Genomic DNA, 19,816 nt, shown 5'->3' on the forward strand with positions numbered 1-19,816 from the left:
CTTTTGGGGGCCAGGTGGGAGGGTGGGGGGCCCCCGGGAGGCTGCCAGGATGCCCCGGAGCAGGTGCTGAGGGTGGGATGCCCCATCTCGTGGGGCGGGGGTCTCCCGACCTGGTGTGGGTGGGTGAGCTCAGCCCTGGCCCCCGGGGAGGGATCAAGGTTTTTTGGGTGAGCGTGGGGGCGAGGTGGGGGCAGGTCCGGACGAGCCAGGGTGCTCAGCTGAAGGCCACAGCACCCACATCCCCAACCAGGGGGGCACCCCAGACCCCCAAGGTAGGTTCAACGGCCACCCCCCATCGCTGGGGGGTGTGTGCGTGTGACGCAGGGGGGACCCCAGGTCCTGACCCCACCGCCGGCTGTGCCACCTCCTGCCACCCCGGCCTGTCCTGCCGGCGGCGTGGGTCCAGGATGCCGTTCGTGGCTCAGCCCTGCCACGGCGTCCCACAGCCTCGGCGGTGCCGGGACCAGTGGCTCCCAGCGCTTCCCAGTGTGTCCCAGCCTCTCCCCACAGCCGCAGGGGCTGGCGAAACTGGGGAAAGGCATTTCCTTCCCTTCCCTTCCCGCCCACGCCTGAGCAGCACTCGCGGGCCAGGGCAGGCGCCGGGGCGATGGCCCAGGAGCTGGGGGGTGGCACCACGTTTTGGGGTGTTGGGGGTCCCCTGGGCACCGCGTGCTGCAAAGGGCCACGCCGGGGGCTGGCTCGTGGCCCCGGCGGGCCCAGCCTCTGCCAGCCCTGCACCCCCCTGGCGCGGCGCAGCCCAGGGTGCCATGCCATGGGGTGCACCGTCCCTGCTACCGTCCCCTGCCAAGCACCTGGGGGGGGGGGGTGCCCCCAGCTCCGCCGCAGCCTCAGGGACATCAGTGAGCTGACACGCCCTATGCCCTCGCTATGGGGTGCTGACAGCTCCCGGGCTCCGTCGTGGGGCAACGTCCCAGCTCTGTGGTGAGGACGGGGGTCAGGGGTACCCCATCACCCCCCCAGAGCAGGGATGCACCGAGCACTGGTGGTACTGGGAGAAGGATGGTGCCGGGACCAAGCTGTACAGCAGGCACTGCCATAACAGCACCAAATCGGCAGCAGAGGGCTTAGCCGATGGCCAGCCGTCCCCACCGCGTCCCTGTCCCCGTCCCCATGCCGTGCCGAGGCACCAGGGAGCGGAGCCGGCTGGCGATCGGCCTGGCCAAAAGGAGAGCAGCCAAGGTTTTGGCTCATCAGTTCCCAAACTGGTTTGCCCGCCAGACAGACGGACGGACGCTGGGGCTGGCGCGAGGGAGACGGCAGGAATGTGCCGCTGGGCTCTGGGCAGGATCAGGCCCTGGAGCGCTGGCAGAGCCTGATGCTGGGTTAATGGGGCTGTGGCCGCAGAGGAGGAGGGGGCCAACACAGATGCTGTGAGGAGCAGCATCCGCGGGGAAAAGTTTTCCTTGGCACCTTCTCAGATACCATCATTCCTCATTTCTTTGCCAAACTTTGATTGTTGGAGATTGAACTCCCTTCTCCATGCACAGAGAGCCTCAGCAGGGATGAGGAAGGCACCCCAAGTCCCTTACACCCCTGCTAGCTCTGCAGAGCACAAAAAGGCTTGAAAAAGCCAAGGGCGGCCTGGAGGGCCCAGCGTGGGCTGTCATGGGAGCTTTCTCTTCCAGCCATCGCTGGGAAAGCCAGCGCAGATGCACGGGTAACAGCCCGGGGACGCGCTCAGCAGGCGGCTGAAGCAAGTCTTGCCAAAGCAGCTACTCGGGGCTGGCCCGAAGGTTCCCCGCACACGGCATCGTCCTCTGTGACGCGCAGGGATGGGTGCAAGAGCAGGCACGAGGTGCGGGGGCAGCTCGGTGGGGTGCTGCCAGCTGGGGATGTGTGGGCAGGGGTCTCAGCCAGCAGCAGGGGGGGGCCTAGGATGGAGCTCCCCTCCCTGGAAGTGGCCAGTGGCTCCCACGGCCCTGGCACACCCGTGGCACCGGGGTTGCCCTGAGGGACGTGGTTCCATGCCCTTCCCACGCGGTGCACAAACTTCAGTGCCCCCCTAGCTCCTGCACCAGCAGGAACCACGACGGGGTAGCAGCCCTCCCCGGCACGCAGGGCTGGCCACTGCACTGTCCCTTGGCTGGATGGATGCTCTGCTCCACTTGCCTGGTGTGACCACGGCGGCGGCCCCAGAGCTGGTTCGGTGCGCTCTGGCACGTCTGTGCCAAGATCCACGTCCTGAGCAGCGCCTGCCTCCTCTCTCGCCCTCCCACTCCCTCCTCTAAAAATTCAGAGATTTGGCCAGATTTGGGAACTTTTTGCACTTTACCAAGTCATCCCACCGAGGTGGGTAAGAGGACAAGCAGCGGGGGTGGCAGAGCGGATGACGGGGCTGGCGTGGGTCACCAGTGCAGCAGCACGCCCCGTTTCTGATCATTTATTCCGGAGGGGCTGCCGAGCGCAGCGGAGGCAATGCGCTTCTCGCCAGGCTCCAGGCCGGTGAGGATAAGGCATTCCTGTTTCCTTGCAACAGTCACCTCTGCATTGAGCAAGACCGCTCCCAAAGCAACCACCACACATGCTGCAGGGTGTGAGACAAATGCCTGCAGCATCCGGGAAGAAATTCCACCCACCTGTGCAGGGCTGCACAAACAGCCACGGCAAGCGCTTTTCCGCCTTCCTCTGGAGCACCAGCCGCCATCCACCTCGGAGGTATTCAGATACTATGGAGATAGACCGTAATGAACTGTAATAACACACATAAATCGCACAATCTGACAGTCCGTCACCTTTAAATAACAAGTCTCCTTTCCCTTCCAACCTACACGCGCACTCAAGCATGGAAATGAAAATACTTCCGAGCTGAATGGCTGTCACGTAGGAAGGCGGAGGGCGGGAGCCCTCTCCCCGCAGCTGGAGAGCACCCTCGCCCGAGGGCCAGCGCGGCACCCGCCGCGGCGTCGGGCAGGACCCTGGCGCACCCGCCTGCTCGCTGGGGGCACGGACGCTGCCCCGGGCCTCCCCAAACGGCAGGACCAGGGTTTGGGGTTTGGTTTGCCGGCAGCCCAGGCACCGCCCAGCTTCGTTTTCGCAAGAGGCGCATGGTGACCCATGGGCAGTTCCCAGGCCGGCGTGGCATCGCCGTGCCACGTGCCATCGCATCGTCCCTGTGCAAACGGAGCTGCTGCAAGAGCCAGGGTTGGGGGTCCCGGCCGCAGCCGGTCAGCCCCTCAGCTACTGCAGGTCTCTGCTGCCACCAGGCGCAGGCACCCAGAGCAGGGCCCCTGCTTTGGGGTGCAGGGAGAGCCATGGGGTGCAGTGCCGACTGCTGTGCCGGGAGGGCGAGCTGCTGGCGGCTCCCCAGGGAGGCAGAACTAGCATGGTGACACCAAGTTCTATCAGAACAGCACTTAAAAAAATAATTTTAATGTTTAAGATACACCATCTGTTTATTCCACAGCAGGATCCCGCAGCCTCAGTTAGCACAAAGGCTGGGAGCGGGCACAGCACGTGGCCCTGCTCAGCAGGCGAGCGTGGGAGCGAGGGATCAGCGCCGGCACAGGGCAGGGGTAACTCCAGCGGGCTCATCCCTGACATGCACTTGCCCAAAACCAAAGCTCAGGCTGCAGCCTGCTCGGGAGGCGCAGGCCATGCACACAACCAGCCACCCGGGATGGGAATGCCCCAAACAGATGGATCGATCCGGTACATTCTCCATTTGAAGCTCCAGAGGGAGAAAAGGCACAAACCTTTTGCCTCCGTGAATCCCACCAGCCTTCCAAAACCCCTTTCCCCCTAGAAAGTGCTGCCTCCCCGGCTCAGGAGCCTTGTCATTCAAGCACACCAGCAGCAAACCTCAAAATATTCACCGATTTCCCCTGCAGAGCCTGGAGAAGAGAGTCAAGAGGAGCTGCATGGACCAAGCGTCCTCCTTGTGTTTTCTCAGTAAGGAGGCTTCCCAAAATGCCCTCAGATGCCATGATCCACGGAAACACTGTGTGGATCCCAAACTCAAAAGGCAGATGCCTTTCCTGGTCACCAGGACGTGTGTCACTGTCAGGGCAGGGACAGACAAGTTAAAGTGCATTATATCACCTGGTCAGAGCAGGAGACGGAGACACCTTAAGAGTCACTGTTCAAAAACTGCTGGAGGAAAGCAATTAATCCTAGTGACCGCGGGCGCACGGCTGGGCTTTTGGCAGCAGCTGCGGATACTGACCGGTGAGTAGGAAGCTATTTAGGAAGTAATCCTGAAAAATGTAGTTTCATTCTCTTGCTTTATGTAACCTAAATGATGTAAACAACCATTCAAAATAAGGACCCTGTTACTTCCACCAGTAACTCTGAGCACAGCCGCATGGACTACTTGCTCTTCAAGCGCAGTTTACAGTTCGCCTTTAGAGCTCACTGTTGCTTGCAAATTATTTCTGCCTTAACTGCGTGAGACAACTATTTTGCTCACTTTGAGCGCCTGTAAGGAGGCACCTCTAAAGACACTACGGAGTCGGAGCGAGTTTGGCTCTGCTAGGTGAGCCCTTTGCAAAGAAGCTTTTTTAACACCTCCTCATCCCAACGGAGACTAGCCAATATTCACACACCCTTCTGCAGGAAAGAGCAATTTTTCTGGTCCAGCATCCATTGCCAGCAATGGACACGGGGAGTTTGGTCAAATCAGTCTGAAAGCAGTCTGGGAGGTCAGGAATACTGGAAGCACTTGTAAACATCACTGCAGCGCATCGCCAGGACATCCTGCTTCAGCTCCCTGTGGCATCTCCTCCAGACACTGTGGAGCACAGCTGATTTAACATGGCTTGGGAATTAAATATTGAATCCAGTTCACAGGCGCCCCGGCTGCCGCCACTGCTCAGAAGGTGCTCTCGAGCAGGCAGTGGCACCCACAGCCTGTGGGGCACACCTCCTGCGTGCGAAACCACTCCATCATATGGCTGGTGTGGCCTCCGTGTCCACACGTCAGGCAGAAATTAGAGGAGCCTCGCACTGCCACGTGACAGATAGCGCACTGGAAGGTGAAGCCCTTGCAGATGGCACACTGGGTGCCGCGCACCTCGCTGCGGCAGTGGCTGCAGTACACGCCAAACTCTGGCAGGAAGAAAGAAACGGAAAGCAAGGCAATCAGTGCTGGCAGAATTGTGGACAAAGAAGCCCTGCATACAGCCCCCCCGTGACTGACAGATGAGTCCCCCAAACCCACTGCCCACAAGATCTCTCCTCTAATCTCCTTCCCAAGGGTGGGAGAGAATGGTCTTGGTGTGGTCTCCACACAGGAGCAAAGAAAGGGGCAGTCAGCGTGCTGGGGCACAGCCTGGCCCACCGATTCCCCTGATGGCTAAACAGCTGTCAGCTGGGAACGTGTGTCGCATTTCTAGTTTGGTAGATGCTGACACATGCTGCAGAGATGAAGGCTTCCCGGTGGCCTCCTCTGCCTTGCATCACTGTGTAACGTAACTAAGAGCAAACGAGAACGGCCTTTGTTTCTCATCACAGAGAGAGCAGAGAGCACTTGATGCATGCTGTATCAGTGCTGTGACTGTTAGCCAAGAAGGGGCAACGGCAGCGGTCAGAGTCACCAATTTGCACTCCAGTTACTCCCCAGGAGGAGCCCCATGTGACAAGGCAAGGCAACCACTGCTTCTCTGGCATCTCTCGCCTGCTTCTCTACTCCCAGGTTAAGCATATCTTTTCCCAGAGGCCTAGGAAGAAGACATTTTGGCAACTGTCCTTAAGCAGCCAGTTCTGGGCCCTTGCGCTACTGAAAATATTTTGGGAGAAAAGTTCTATTTGCCTATTCCTTGGCTAGCTCACCCACAGTTAAGAGATCTTGCAATTTTACACATGCACTATACAGACACCGCAGCCCAGAATCAGAGATTGGGACAGTGCCTCTCTGGGCTCTTACCCAGAGGGAATAAAGAATAGCCATCAGCATAAATAGCTGAATATCGCTAGTGTAGCAGTATTTGCATTTCCAGCTTCGCTGGAGAGATGTCAGAGTCTACAAAGCCCTTGAACCAACATCTGCAAGCCTCACATCTCTGCCCCGAGCTGCAAAGAAGCCAAAACCATTTGCTGGCAGAGCTAACCTCTGGGCACACCGACGACACTTTTCATCCCACCTGCTGACCGCATGTTCCTGAGCTCCCGCGGCCGAGCCATGGCTCTGCCTGGGCAGCCGGAGCAGACTGAGGCAGGCACTCACCAATTCCTTTGTGGGGATCAGGAGGACAAGAGACGAACTTCAGAACCTCAGCCCGCTTCTCTCGCAGGCCCCAGCGATAAAGGATTTCTCCATAGCACTTCTTAAAGTCATCAAATTGCTGAGTGTTGGCAGGATCCAGGAGCCTAGAGGAACAAACGGGCTCATCATCCACCTCATGGACTCTCAAGAGACTCCGGCTGCAATCCTCTTCCCACTGATGGCTACGCAACCAGCTTGCATCGCTGGAAGAGCAGCAGATTACTTCCCACATGTTGCCCAAACATTGCGGAATGCTAACTGGTCTGCCTTTCACTTATTCTACACTCCAGGGTGTAGGCACAGCGGCTGGGCTGCCCTCTGGGGCCCCCACCACGGCCACCTACAGATGTACCGTATGCAGCACGAAGCTGCTCTGAATGACAATCTGAAAGACAGGGTCTAGGAGCAGGTGTGGTACCTCTCTGCACCACCAGAGACCTGGCTGCAGAGTTCCAGCTGACTTGGGCATGGTATCCCTGAACACCCGCACTCTGAGGCAAGCCAGCACCTACCTTTTGTTTTTCTCATGCTGGTCTTTCTCACGTTCCCGATGGTCGGGATACATCAGGTTTCCGTAGCGGAAGTCATCCGGAGAAGACTCGCACCAGGGAGTGGAGGTCTGCTCCGCATCTTTGTTTGCTGCAGACACCGAAAGGTTGTGAGCATACCCCGGTGAGCACAGGCTTGTCAAAACTGGGGTAGGGAAGGAGACAGGGAAGACTACACATTTGGACACCCCGGTTTTCTCCCTAAGACGTGGTTGTACCACCTTCTGCACTTCTACAAACACTGCCCTCACTCAGAAAACCAAGTGCCAACCCCTACTTGCCAAGTGCTTCTACTGCACATCTGGTGACAGGATGGGAACGGGGAACATCAGGGAGAGAAACCTAACACGGAGGAATCCCTTTCGCCTTCCACTTTAGACAAAAAGTGACCAGGCAACCAATCCCATGGAGTTTGCTTGGGAATATTACCCTGGCAGGCCTGGGCCGCTCTTCCCCGGATAGGGAGGACTCTCATCACCAGAGCTGCCATTATGTAAAGGGGCCTCTGTATGTAAGGCATTGCCCTGGGGGCAGGGAGAAGACTGCTAATAATCGCTACAAGACAACATCAGCTCCCTCATTAACCCCCATCCTCCACTCTTCCCCATGTCACAGATACCTCGATATCGCACCGAAAGCTACAACTTTGGTGCTAGCAGGGCTGACACTGCCCCAGGCTATGTATATCGCTAGGAATCGCCCAACAGCTTCAGCTCTCACACTGGAGCCCTTAAGAGCGACTTATCTTTGACACCTTCGCAGCTTGGCAGAAAACCTCCTTAGGCCCACGGGTATTCATGGCACCAGGAACACAGCCTTCCCAACCGCTGCCGTTTTTCCAGTGACAGGAGAAACCACAGCATGCTTTTTCCCCCTGAACCCTGTGGAATTAGCTAGCTGATGACGTTGCAAGGCTATGCTAGATAATCGTTGAATGATTGTGGCGACTGGGAGAGGTGCCTGGGGACTGGAACAAAGCAAATGTCACCCCTGCCTTCAAAAAGGACAAGGAGGACAACCCAGGGAACTGCAGACCAATCAGCCTGACCTTGAAACCTGGGAAGCTGATGGAGCAGCTAATCCCAGGAACCACATCCAGGCACATGAAGGACAAGGAAGTGACCAGTAGTCAGCATGGCTAACAGCTTCCAACTGTGCAAAGCGCTAGGGCTGTGGAAAGCTTATGGCACCAGGCAGCACTGAGGCAGCCACCCCGAGTGCTTGCTACAGCCAGGCTGGAAGCAAAAACTACAAACTGGTCTGTCTTTTTACTTGTTTCCAACTGGAAAAGGCAGCAGTGGCAACCCTTGGCTCTGCGTTAATCTGTGACCCAGGGGCCTAGCTCGGTACCTCCAAGGTGTTTGTAATGGTTTCTCCAAAGCCCAGTCAGACAGCACGCTACAGAAGCCAGAAGGGGCAGGACTGCAGGAGCATCAACACTGTTACTGCAAGCCGTGCTCACTTCCAGCCATGGAATCACATCATGTCAGCCAAACCCTGGAAAGCTGCTCTGGCAGAGCCCACCTGCAATCAGAGCCAGCACTAACTCCCTTCTTTCCCCACCACAGGAGCCTTCTAAATCCCAGGCCAGAAGGGAGGGAGATTCCTCTATTTACTACCCAGCTCTCGGTACCTATGCTCCAGCCTCCAGTGCCCAGTCCAGGATCTGACATGCTGGAACAGGAGCCCGAGGAAGTAAAGCTGGGCTGTTGAGGGGGAAAGGAGAGGAAACCATGTCAGCTATGCGAGAAATGTTCAAAGATATCCAAGGCAAATGGGAAAGAAGTGGCGATCATACGTATCGGCTGTGGGAGGCCAGGTTGGAGGCCCGCTGAGGAAAGGGGCCGTAGGAGTTTGGGCACCCCTGTAGCCTGGACTGGGCTTCAAACACGCTGCAGAGCATAGCCAGGGTCTGCACATCGTGGAGCTGCGAGTAATGAGCCAGCCTGGGAAATCAAAAAGACAGACAGTATGAGACTGGGCAGAATTCAGTAGCAAAAGCACTGGGACTCCAGGGCAAGCAGTTCCAAGCCCGTTGCATAAATCGATTTGGGTCACAGAACTGCCCGCAGGAGGCATACATGCTCTGCAGGACTGGGTTGCCCTCCCCGTCACATCTTTGAGGAGCCCAGCGCTCCTGAAAACACTCATGGCCTAACAGGTGGGAGAAAGATGGGAGCTCTGGGAATCCAGCAGTGCTCATGGCCTGATTATCCCAAGTTTGCGCAGCTTCAGGAACAACATCCACAGAACTGATTTTAACTGGATGTAAAGCTGGAGCCATCAGACTCACCCCCAGCCACAACGTCTTTTTAACAAAACTCTCAACATGCAAGCATCTCGCATCTAGATCACAAGGCAAAACCCCACCACGGGTTTTCTGGATGGCTGTGAAGATTCTGTTTTGCTCTGAAGACTGAGTGACGAAGAACAACCTGCGCTCCCTTCCCATTGCTGCCACACAGCAGGAAAGAGCTAGATCAAGCAACAGTACGCACACACGACGCCACACAAATCCTGTGCCTCCAAACCGGGTATACTGACAGATAACATCAATTACTAATTATGTCCCCTCCCAAACAGACTGTCTGGCAGGAAGGCATCTGCAGCTAACATTGGGCTTTGAGACCCGCAGAATGATTTCACAGTAATGCTATAAGGCAACAGTGAATTTGGAGGTGAAAAAAGCAGCTGCACCAACATGCTTATTTAGGAGGTGGGGAGCAGCAAACCAAAAGCTCCAAGCCAGGCGTTGTGGGCATGCCTCCAACTTGCACCTGGCCTGTTGCTCAATGTTAGCCAGGCCAGACCTGGGTGCTAGATGGGAGGCAAATGCTGCCTCCTGTATGTCATAAACACTCTTGCAGCTTCCCTTCTTGATGCATCTCAGGCTTGAGAGGGGAGAAAACTACATGCTGTGGCACTGCTCCAGATCTGAAAAGATGCTTTACAACATTCAGTTATGGAGGACTCTGCTTCAGCAACCATTCCCCAACCCCTCCCTGGCATTCAGACACCTACAAGGACTCCAGTAATTGACGTCCAAATGGATGTTGTGCCCAAGGTATCTCCAAATCTGGGTCAGACTTCGGTCCGAGACAGAGATCAGTGGCTACCATGGCCAGTGACCAAACCTGGCAGACAGGAAGGAAAAGCATCAAAGCTACAATTAGAAATAACCGCACTCCCAGGGCACAGGTGTGCACAAAATCACGCACAGACAGATAATAATGGAGCTTCCCCCCACTGGCAGCAGAGAGCAGTTTTAGTCTGTGTGTCACAAATAATATATAGAGTAACACAAAACCGAAGCTTCCCCTGTCCCACTTGCTTTGAATTTGGGTTAAACTCCCAAGAAGAATAGTCCATAGTCTTAACAGACCTGTCAGGGTGGCTTAACAGACCTATCAGTGCATTTTATATTCACAAAACTGTTTAGATTTGATACAGTTCTTGGGTTTGGAGATGTCTGGTGGCAGAAAGTTTACTGGTGAATCATTATTTGCATGAGAAGTATCTTTTGATCGGTTGCAAGTGTTACTGAACATCTCTGTTCTCCTGGCGCTCACAGTACAGTTTACCATTTCTACTGCAACAATTTATTTCACATAAAACTCCTCCCTCAATTATCATCTTTTACTCTGAAAACAGTTCCATCTTTTCAGTCTCTATACCACTGACCTAGGACTGTTTTTTCTGCTATGTCTTTTAAAATGAGGCAATTAGAATATTCCAGGGAAAAACAAAGCTCCTAGTTTGGCACAGAAAAAGAGCAGGAAAGGAAAAGGAGCATGGTGCTGGAAAGACAGAAGAAATCAGAGCTGACAACATGGAAAAGAAAACTCGTGCTCCAAGTACGAAGTAGTGTCTCAAGTTGCTCACTGTGAAACTAGAGAGAAAGAAATGGGAGAGAAACTGGAACAAGGACAGGGCTGAGTACAAGACAGCACAGAAAGGAAATAGGAAAGACACCACTCCCTACACTGCTATAGAGCACATCTTACATGTAGCCTGCAACTCAAGCCTCCATGTCTGCTAGGAACGAGGCAAGCTGCCATACAGGCTAGAGTTACACAGGACAGGGAAAACCAAGCAAGAAACAGAGGTATCTCAAGAAATCTTGCTGAAGTTATTCCACCCAAGCTCTGCTCCAACAGGGGCAAACCAGACAGCAAGATGAAGTACAGACAACGGGGATCCAGACCTGCCTTCTCTCTCTCCTGGTCTAGCAGAACCCACCAAGCAGCAAGACAACAGCTTGAGTTTGCTTCTGCTTAGACCAGGTAAGCCTACGCACGTTCCCTGCCCAGGTCTGGGAAGGGTCAAATGCTCAGGAGAGCTGCAGAGGTGGCAGTGCCAGCTTCCATCTCTTTCAGGCACTCCTGCGTCCTGTCAAGTGTTCTGCCTGTTGCAAAGGTCTAACCACATGGAAAAGGATGGGCCACAATAGCCATTTTTCTCCTGTTACTAGCTGAAGGCAAGTAGCCAGCCCCGTTCTGAGGCTGGGTCCCTGGGCTCAGACTCTCTCAGAGAGAAGCTAGCTGCAGTTAGCACCCAGTGCCAGCACAGATGAATATCAAACAATGAGAACAATTACATAAGTAAAAAAAAAAAATCACCCATCAAAATGCTGACAGCAGCTAGACAACTCTGCACAGTTACTCCATTTGCTGACTCAAAAGTGGGCTGCATTCCGCACTTTGCCTGCAGGAATTCCCTGAAAAATGTGCTTCACTCAGTTTGGCAAAGGGCATAAAACAATCTGCTTGCAGCCCTGGGAAGGGACCTCTCGATGCCAAGAGTCAGTGATGTAGAGATCATCTCTGTGGCTGTTGCACAGGCCTTGGTTCACCAACCAGAGACTCCCTGGAACAATTGCTGAGCCCAGGTGGCTGGCTGGGTGACAAGGTGACAGCACAAGCCATGTGAGGGTAGGACAGCATGCTGTGGAAGAGGCCCGATGCAGCATCGTACCTGTACGAGGTCCCTCCGTCCCACAGCCAAGGCTGAGGCAGCATTCTTCTGGCAAGTCTCCTGGATATTATTCACATTCAGTCTAAAAAGAAAGGAGAGAGCTCAGCTCTGGTTGGCACGTTACCTACAAAGGTGGGGAGGGACGGGGTGAAAGTGGCACTGGCAGCAATGAGCAGCCCAGAACATCCTGACCAGTATGAGCCTGCTAGCATAGCCAGGATCCCATCCCTCCTTCTCTGTTATTCAGGGACCACTGCCACCTTCCTCTCACGATTCACCTTCACTAACACACCGCGCAACAAGTCCAGCTCCAAACTACCTGGGATTGGTCCTAAGAGGCACCATTTCCAAGGAGACATTGGACAAAACTTGTGCCAGGATAACACCAAGCCAAGATCCATTCTTGTCCCTAGAAGCTGGTGCCATCAGTTACATGGTTCTGTTCCCATTCAGCCTACTGGTCTGCTCCAACTGACTGGGAGACAGCAGTCTGCTGTGGAGAAGCAGGCTGGTCTTCAGCCTGTTCCTCAGTAGGATAACGCACCCACCCAGAGTCTCCGAGAGGCCAGCAAGGTGAGCTGGGCAAACCCACGTGGGCTTTCCTGCTTATTGTCAGAAATCTCCCTGAGACACTTGACCCTTCTATGGCTTAAGATCTTAGAGAAATACAGAAGGGTCAGGCTGCTTGCACATGAGATATCCACAGAAGAAAGGTCCAGCAGGTCTTTTTAAACAATGTTCTTTTTCATAATATAGAAAAGATTGAAGGAAGATTTTTTTTTTTTCTCTCTCCTCCCCCCCTCTCCTTAAGAAGGGAAGGCTGCTTCTTCCCTGAATGTGCATAGACTGGAAATTCTGTGAAGGAGCAGACAGTACTACCAAAGCTAAGGAGGAAAAAATTCAGCAACAGAGACTTTGTAACTATCTGAATTAGAGCATTTGGAAAAACAAGCCCCTTGTTTGTTTGGTTTTTTTTAAAAAACAAACAAAACCAAACGAAAATACCAACAAAGCACAGAACTTCTCCATTCTTTCCATTAAACCAGAAGAACTTGCTGTACAGATGCTGGCACATACAACCAAGTCTCCAAGTGTACGGGGCATTCCAAATACTTCTGAAATTAAAAGGCCTTATGAACTGTTAACAGTTTTTAACACCAAGAACATGTGCATTTATTGGGATTTTTAAGACTGCATTTAAGCGAGGAGTTTAATGTAAGATTTGAAAAAGAATTTGTGCGGATGATTTCTCTATTTAGCTGGTGAAAACCTGAATCTGTAAGATCTGCAGCGATGATACTGAAGCACCTGTTCAAACTCTGTATGCAATACCCCATCACAAATTTCTTCCATCACACTTTTCAGATTGTTAGGAGCTATGTCCCCTCTCACAGGCAGAGGGATACTATAAAAAGCAGCAAGGCAAGAACAGAGGAATAAGGTATAGGAACATTCAAAGACGAGTGCTGACTGGTCAGGATTAAAGCACAGCAATGCCAGACGGCTGCTTTCATTTGGGAAAGGATGCCAGCCCATACGTACTCACATGTAGAGCTCTCCCAGCAGCTTGTGGACAGGCAGCAAGCAGGAAATATCTTGGATAATAACTTTCCCAGCGGCTTTGATGGGTCGGTTGTTGGCATCCGTCCCCTCTCGTTTGCTTTTCCACCTCCTTGATTTCTGCAGAACAAACGGCAATGTGTTACCGGGGAGGAGGACAGCAGGCTTCTTGCGCCAGGGAACAAAGCACTAGGGTCAGGAATAATGCAAGCAGCACCCAAACCTGCCTTTCAGAAGGCTCTGTGTTACCCTGGAAAACATCCATGACATGCCCAGGAGAACAAGCATCTCCATCTGTAGGAAGTGAAAAGCAGGTCAAGGCAGCGAGCTCAAGGTCAAACTCACTCAAAAAGTATTTTGTGAGTTCCCCTGTGAAAGCCAATAAGAGAACAAATCAGCATTGGGATGCCAATCAAACCTGGGCAAGTTTGGCAGGAGGACGGTTCAATTATCGTTCTCGTTAGAGGTCTGGTCTGGGAACCCTCTGCACACAGACCACCGCTGCCTTCAGCCAACACCAGCACAGAGACGTGTGGGAGGCAGCTTCTGCTCACCCTTAGCTGCAGGGCAAGCCGGCAGCTCCAGACTGTCTCTTTTGGTCTGTCCTTTCTGTGTCTGAGTGCACCCCTGTTCAGCGCCAGGACAGGGCTCCCACCCCCTGCTTTATCAACAGCTTTAAACAAACAACTGGCAGATGATAAAGCAGGGCCCAAGTTTTCCTAGCAAGGATCCTTAGCTACCATGCTCGTTGCTACTTACAGCTGGCTCAGGACATAAGGTGGGGGGAAGAAAGGAGAGGAATCAACACAAGGGAATGAAAACAAGAAGCCAAGATTCCCAAATACTCCCTGTAATTGACACAGAGGCCATCTTAACGCCAAGCTGCGTAAAGCTACCTTGACTGGATGAAACACCGCAGAGTATTTGGCTGGTATCCTGGCCTCTTCCAGCTCCTGGCTCTAGGAGGGTAAGGAGGAGGGATGAGAGGATGTGCGGCAGCACGACAGGCAGAAGGCACTGGAGCTCTACCGAGGGAAGCACTGGCTGCTACGCAGGGATCCCAAGCGCAGCGAAGGATGCTTTGCAATGCTGCTCCCCTATGGCGTGTTCCCTCACTGACACACAGAGTCAATGCTCCTATGCAGAAGTGTCTCCTGGTCATACTGTGTTATGGAGGGTCTCCTCAGGCACTTGTGGTGGGGCCTCCTACACCCCCACCTGAAGCAGAACAGCCCCTTTGAAGAGGCCAGCCACACAGTCCTGTGCTGACGGCTCTGCGAGGCAGGCAGAGCTCACACAGGCAACACAGCGGTGCTCCTGAAGAGCAGGGCTGGGATGCAGGAAGGGCAGGACTTGGAGCTGCAAACAGGGTCACCTCTGCTGTGGATGTCAGGCCAGCCCTGGGACGGCTGGATGCCAAACTGCCTTTGACCGTGATCATGCAGTTCCTGTGAGAATGTGGGCAGGCTTATCACAGATACAAAGTGCCCTTAAAAAAAACCTAATAACCTTAAAAAATTAATTCCTCCTTCACTGCCTGCCTGGCCCAAGCTTAGGCCAATGTGCTGAGGAGGTCTTGCCATGCTGAGCGCACTAGTCGCACATGCCACAAGCAGCAGAAAGGGTGTGCTCCTGAAGCCACTCCGGACACTAGGTGATCGAGGCTCAGAGGCTCAAACACAGGCTTGACAGTAAGTGAAGAAGGCATTGCAGACTTGAAGGAGGTGAAGGTGGATTTTTCCAGGGGATGCCCGCATGACAGAGCATCACCAGTTCTCCTGATCTTCCACCACTCCTCAGAGTACAGAGGAGCAGAGCGTGCATGCTGCCCAATATTCAGAGATGCCAAATGCTGGCAGAAGGACTGTCATCACTCAGTGCTATGGAAAAGCTGGCTGACTAGGGCACGATTCTGTTCTCTGCCACATCCCCGCAAGTCCTAATTCATCCAAGCAGAATTTGCCTGCAGTATTTCTCTGCTACACCGCTCTGAAGCTGAGAAGCGCTATGCTGTGGAAGGTGCCTAGAACGTGGTCAGGTAGGAGACCAAAACTCTCCTCAGTCCATCGGTTCCTAATCATGGCACTGTCTGGATCAGCCCTGGCTCTCTTGCCATTGGGCAGACTGTACCTCTTTTGATAACACCTAAAAACCTAGCTCCCCCTTCCTGTGCTGAAGGATGTGGGCTCTATTACAACGAGGTTCCCAAGTAACAGTGGCACCTGTACCTCACTCCTCGTCAGGGCAGCCAAATGCTGTCCCCTACATGCAGCAAGGAGCTGCTGATGCTGCCAAAACCAACACTTGAGCAAAGCTTGGGAGCCCCAGCACAACAACATGCCAGCAGGGCAAGCGCTCAGGCACCGTCCTGGAAGGGCTACCAGGCTTCTTACAGCAAAAGCTGTTGTTTGTGCTGTGTCTGAGCAGGTATTTGAACCCAGGCTTGCAGACGCAGAACCACATTCTGCAGGTCTATCACCAAGGGCTTCTAGAGCTTGGCAGGTAATTTGGAGAGCAACTTGCCACCTCCTGACCATCTGTAAGCCAGCTGCCCCCAGGACTCGCAGCCGATGGAGAGTTCCCTGTGACCAAGGCAGGTTCTCTGCCCTGTCATTGGGAACAGATTCAACCTGCTCCTGCCCTCTGCAAGAGCGGACTGAAGAAGCCTCCCAACAGGCATTTCAAAGACTAGAAACATGGACAACACACGTAACTTTCCACAGGTAATTCAGTCACTTTTGTTTTGGAGGAGAATGACAACAAATGAGAATGAGAATGGAAAAGAGATCCCATGAATGGTTTCCACTGCTTGCTGTTATATCACCAGACAAATGAAGACACTAAATGTATTAGAACCCCCTGAAAACTTGGACTCACAAGAAAATCATCCTCTTTTCTTCCTCTTAGCACTGCCTATTTAAGGGCAAAAAGGGAAGCTGTAATCCTTTACTGGTGCAGCTCCTGGAGTAGAGTCAGCTGAAGGCCATATGCCCTGCCAGTACTACCCTTCCACAAGCACTATCTCCTGCCCCTTGAGCTGTGACAGACGAAAATCATAAAGCCACATGTAGAGTCACCATTAAAAATGTCTGGGTTTCTGCAATTTAGGTTTGCCTCAGCTACAGCAACGAAGTGTTAGAAAAAAAACCTACGACCAGAAATACGGGAACCACCATGGATGAGGTAAAGCTCATCACCATTAACAGAGAAGCTCTACTTCGAACCAATTGCTGGCATTAATTACAGGCGTAGCTCTCCACCGGGCAGTATTAAAGCACTTTTAACAGGGATTACCAGAGGCAAGGAGAGCTCTAGCTTGGGCCTGTCTGGCCAAGGTCCACCACAAGGTTCCTCTCTCCTTTTGGCTTCACCTCTTCTCCCAGGAGGAGAAGCTCCCACTATGGTCTTATTGGAAGGTGTCACCGAGGCTCACGGGCATTAGGGTAGGACAGAAAACAAGTCTCTTCCTAGGGGCTGGAGCACAGGTCACCAGGGGGAGCAGGGAACATAACAGTTGGAGCTGAAGCAGAAATCAACATGCGAGCGCGAGCTAACTATTGACAGCTGAAGGTCAGACACAGGTCTTACGCACTGCCTCTGACATTTCTAGCTCTTTCTGTAGCCTAGAATCCATGCCAAGGAGAACTGCACCTACCCAGTTGCCCCTGAGAGTTTAAGGAAAGGAATAGAAGAGAAAATAGCTACAGTGATAGTAAATTAAGACTCATCGGTTCCTCAGAGCACCAGGAGGAAAGAAACCAGAGCATTTATGACAATCATGGGGTTGGAGGTGACAGCGGGAACAGCACTGAATAATGACTAAAAAAGCCAGCCTGCACCTGCACTACCATACCCAAGGCTGTAATTTGCTGCAATCTGAGGTGATAACGATGGCAGTAAATGGGTTACATGTAGAAACAGATAGCCCAAGAATAAGCCACCAACTGCTTCGTAGCAACCACCATCATCACTGCATACTCAGCAGAAGTAGTTACAAAATGCTGCATGCCTGCTTGGAAAGGATGCTGAACAGTTGGGGGGGTATGCCTTTGGATCCTGCCGAGGCAGGAGTGCTCTAAGTAACGTCGTGCAATGTAAAGTGCCTGCTTTGCGTAAGCGTATGCAAAATTTCAGGGTTCGTGGTATAAACTGGTGTTAGTGGGGCAAAGGGAAAGGTTGCGTACAGAAGGGAACAGACTTGATGTCAAAGATTAAGTTGCAATAAGGCATTTACAAAATAAAAGAGTTAAACCTGCTCAAAGTCAGGTTCAAGCTACTTCTAATATTATTATTTTTTTCCAATAAAATTTTGAAATTGCTGCCTCCCTGCAGAAAGCTATGCTCCTTTCTTCTGAACAACTGCCTACAGATTAACACCCCCATGCAGGTCATGCAGCGCTGCTTGGATTTTCTCTTCAAAATAATCAACATTTACTATTTCCAGCATCTCCCACAGTACCAGGCACCTTCCATAAAAGGGCTAAAAATTCTGAGGCACTTCTGAATCAAGTGCCCCACAGCAGGAATATTTCTTTATAGGTTCCACCAATTAATAGCTGGCACCTGTCCTGAAGCAAAGGCATTTCTGAAGCGGAGGCTAGTCATTACCTAGAAAGGAGGAGGAATTATTCCTTCTTCTGGGCTTGCTAAGCTCTTGCTTCCATGAGCACCTTCAGCAATGCTGAGCTCTTCTTCCAGAAGGTAGGCACCTGGTCTGCACAAATAATCCACACCCCTCCATGTATACTTGCGTCTTCGCCTTGGGCACTGCTGCTCGCTTTAGACAGTGTGATTGGCCTCCTCCAAAGGTTATCCACAAACAATCACTCAATCCTTGAAGGCTTGGCCTAATCCAGGTGTCATTATAAAGTATATCTTACACAAAATGATAACTTTATCACATCACTACTTGCCCTCCCTTCCAAGCCAGTGGTAAGGGAATTAAACTGTGGCCCTTTGTGCACCACAATTTACCACACCACAAGCCGGCAAGTTCCTTGCTTGGTTTTCTTTCTTTCAGTCTGTTCCTGATCCAAGACAGAACTTCATTTCTTGCCTCCACTGCTCACATTTCTTTATTAGCTCTTTGCGAAAAGCCTTGATGGAGTCAAGTAAATTACTTCTGGTTTCTTTCACCTATTATCTGCTAGCATAGTCATAAAGCTGCTGTAATTAGGAAGGCTTGATCCTATTATATGCGGTTAAATTAGGTGTTACAGGATTCTATTTTATTCCCTACTGTTTTACGAAGAGATAGCACGAAGGACAGCAGCTGTGAAAAAACAGTCATTCACATAAGACATTAAGAAAAACGGACCTAAAGAGATCATCTTTAAATTGAAATGGAGTTTTCTAAGCTTTGCCTATGCTTGGCAGATGAGTGATGAGATAGTAATTGCCCAAATTTACAGCACAGCTTGAGCAACGCTGGTATCATCAAGATGTGCACATGAATGATGTTCAAGCTTGATGGACACGTGGACGTGACTAATGGAAAATGACTGTGAAAGCAGCCTTGGAAGGGCAGGTGCCAGGAGGAGGGGGTACCTGCCAGGGTGGCTGGAAGTGCAACCACTCCAACTGAATGCAGGGTGGTGCGATTCCATGGGCTGGGAGATGACCACAAATTAAGGAGAAATTCTATTTACTGCTCCAGGAAATAAGACTTTATGGTGTATCCCACGGAGAATAGGCAGCTCATTTTAATGAGATGACAGATCGCTGTCAGCAGCTCAACCAGTTTTGTTTCTTCCACAGCACTTAAGCGATCCTCCCTCTCCAGCAAGGCTTCATCTTTTTCAGAACTGAGGTGATCTCATGTCAGTCTCATCAGTCAGTTGATGACGCATAATAATCATTCAGCTCCTCCGCAATGCACTTTCAGTTTCTTAGAGGTTGATCTTTTCTTACACTTCAAACTACGCCTTGGCATCCTTTCCTGACTGCTGGGCCAGGTGAAACAGGCATGTTGTAGGTCAGCATTTGTACCCTGGGAACTAGTGTCTGCTCCTGTCCACTTACACATGCATTCACTCGTACTGGAGCCCTAGGCTCTGTGTGGAGTGCAAGTCCCCCACCTCTGTGCAGGTTACTCAAAGGCAGGCAGGTGGCATTTTATTCTTGGGCCCTTGGGCAGAAGACAGGGTTATATCAAGGACAATATTAGCACAGCGCACAGTACCGGGAAGTCGTTAATTGCTTGTATGGACCAACGTCGCCGGGCAGAGCGAGGAGACATCTGTATGTGAAAACGTTATACCCAGGAAAAGGGAAGAAAGACACCAAGAAAATTAAAGACAAAGGTAAATAAACTGAAATGAAAAGTGCCCTGAACCAGCAGAGTAAAAGATACTGTTCCCAACGGTTCTGTTACACAACGAACAGTTGCAAACCATGATCCCCGCTTTCATTCACACACAATTGTACTATACAGCATTACCTACAGCCCTGGTAAAGCAAGGGCTGCTGCGTCTGTGCCCCACACCAGCCTCTGTGGAAGTCTTTGGCAACCACA

The 19,816-nt window shown here is 52.3% G+C and overlaps 1 protein-coding gene across 3 annotated transcripts in view; it reads right to left on the minus strand.

Annotated features, from left to right (window-relative positions):
* Positions 1 to 3,374: 3,374 nt before the first annotated feature.
* The window catches only part of WDR59 (WD repeat domain 59), a 51,420-nt gene continuing 34,978 nt past the window's right edge, over positions 3,375 to 19,816 (minus strand). The window contains exons 19-27 of one of the 3 annotated variants that reach the window (XM_055726414.1): positions 19,484 to 19,540; positions 13,289 to 13,422; positions 11,743 to 11,824; positions 9,790 to 9,902; positions 8,567 to 8,714; positions 8,402 to 8,474; positions 6,733 to 6,859; positions 6,182 to 6,324; positions 3,375 to 5,064 (exon numbers count right to left, since the gene is read on the minus strand). In XM_055726414.1, coding sequence (XP_055582389.1) covers positions 4,829 to 5,064; positions 6,182 to 6,324; positions 6,733 to 6,859; positions 8,402 to 8,474; positions 8,567 to 8,714; positions 9,790 to 9,902; positions 11,743 to 11,824; positions 13,289 to 13,422; positions 19,484 to 19,540 — 1,113 coding nt within the window. In that variant the 3' untranslated portion in view covers positions 3,375 to 4,828. Of the gene's footprint in view, positions 5,065 to 6,181; positions 6,325 to 6,732; positions 6,860 to 8,401; positions 8,475 to 8,566; positions 8,715 to 9,789; positions 9,903 to 11,742; positions 11,825 to 13,284; positions 13,423 to 19,483; positions 19,541 to 19,816 lie in introns of those variants that run through there. The other 2 variants (XM_055726415.1, XM_055726416.1) reach the window with 2 other exon arrangements.

This window comes from Falco cherrug, chromosome 14 (genome assembly GCF_023634085.1).
Source record: "Falco cherrug isolate bFalChe1 chromosome 14, bFalChe1.pri, whole genome shotgun sequence".
NCBI classification, from domain to species: domain Eukaryota; kingdom Metazoa; phylum Chordata; class Aves; order Falconiformes; family Falconidae; genus Falco; species Falco cherrug.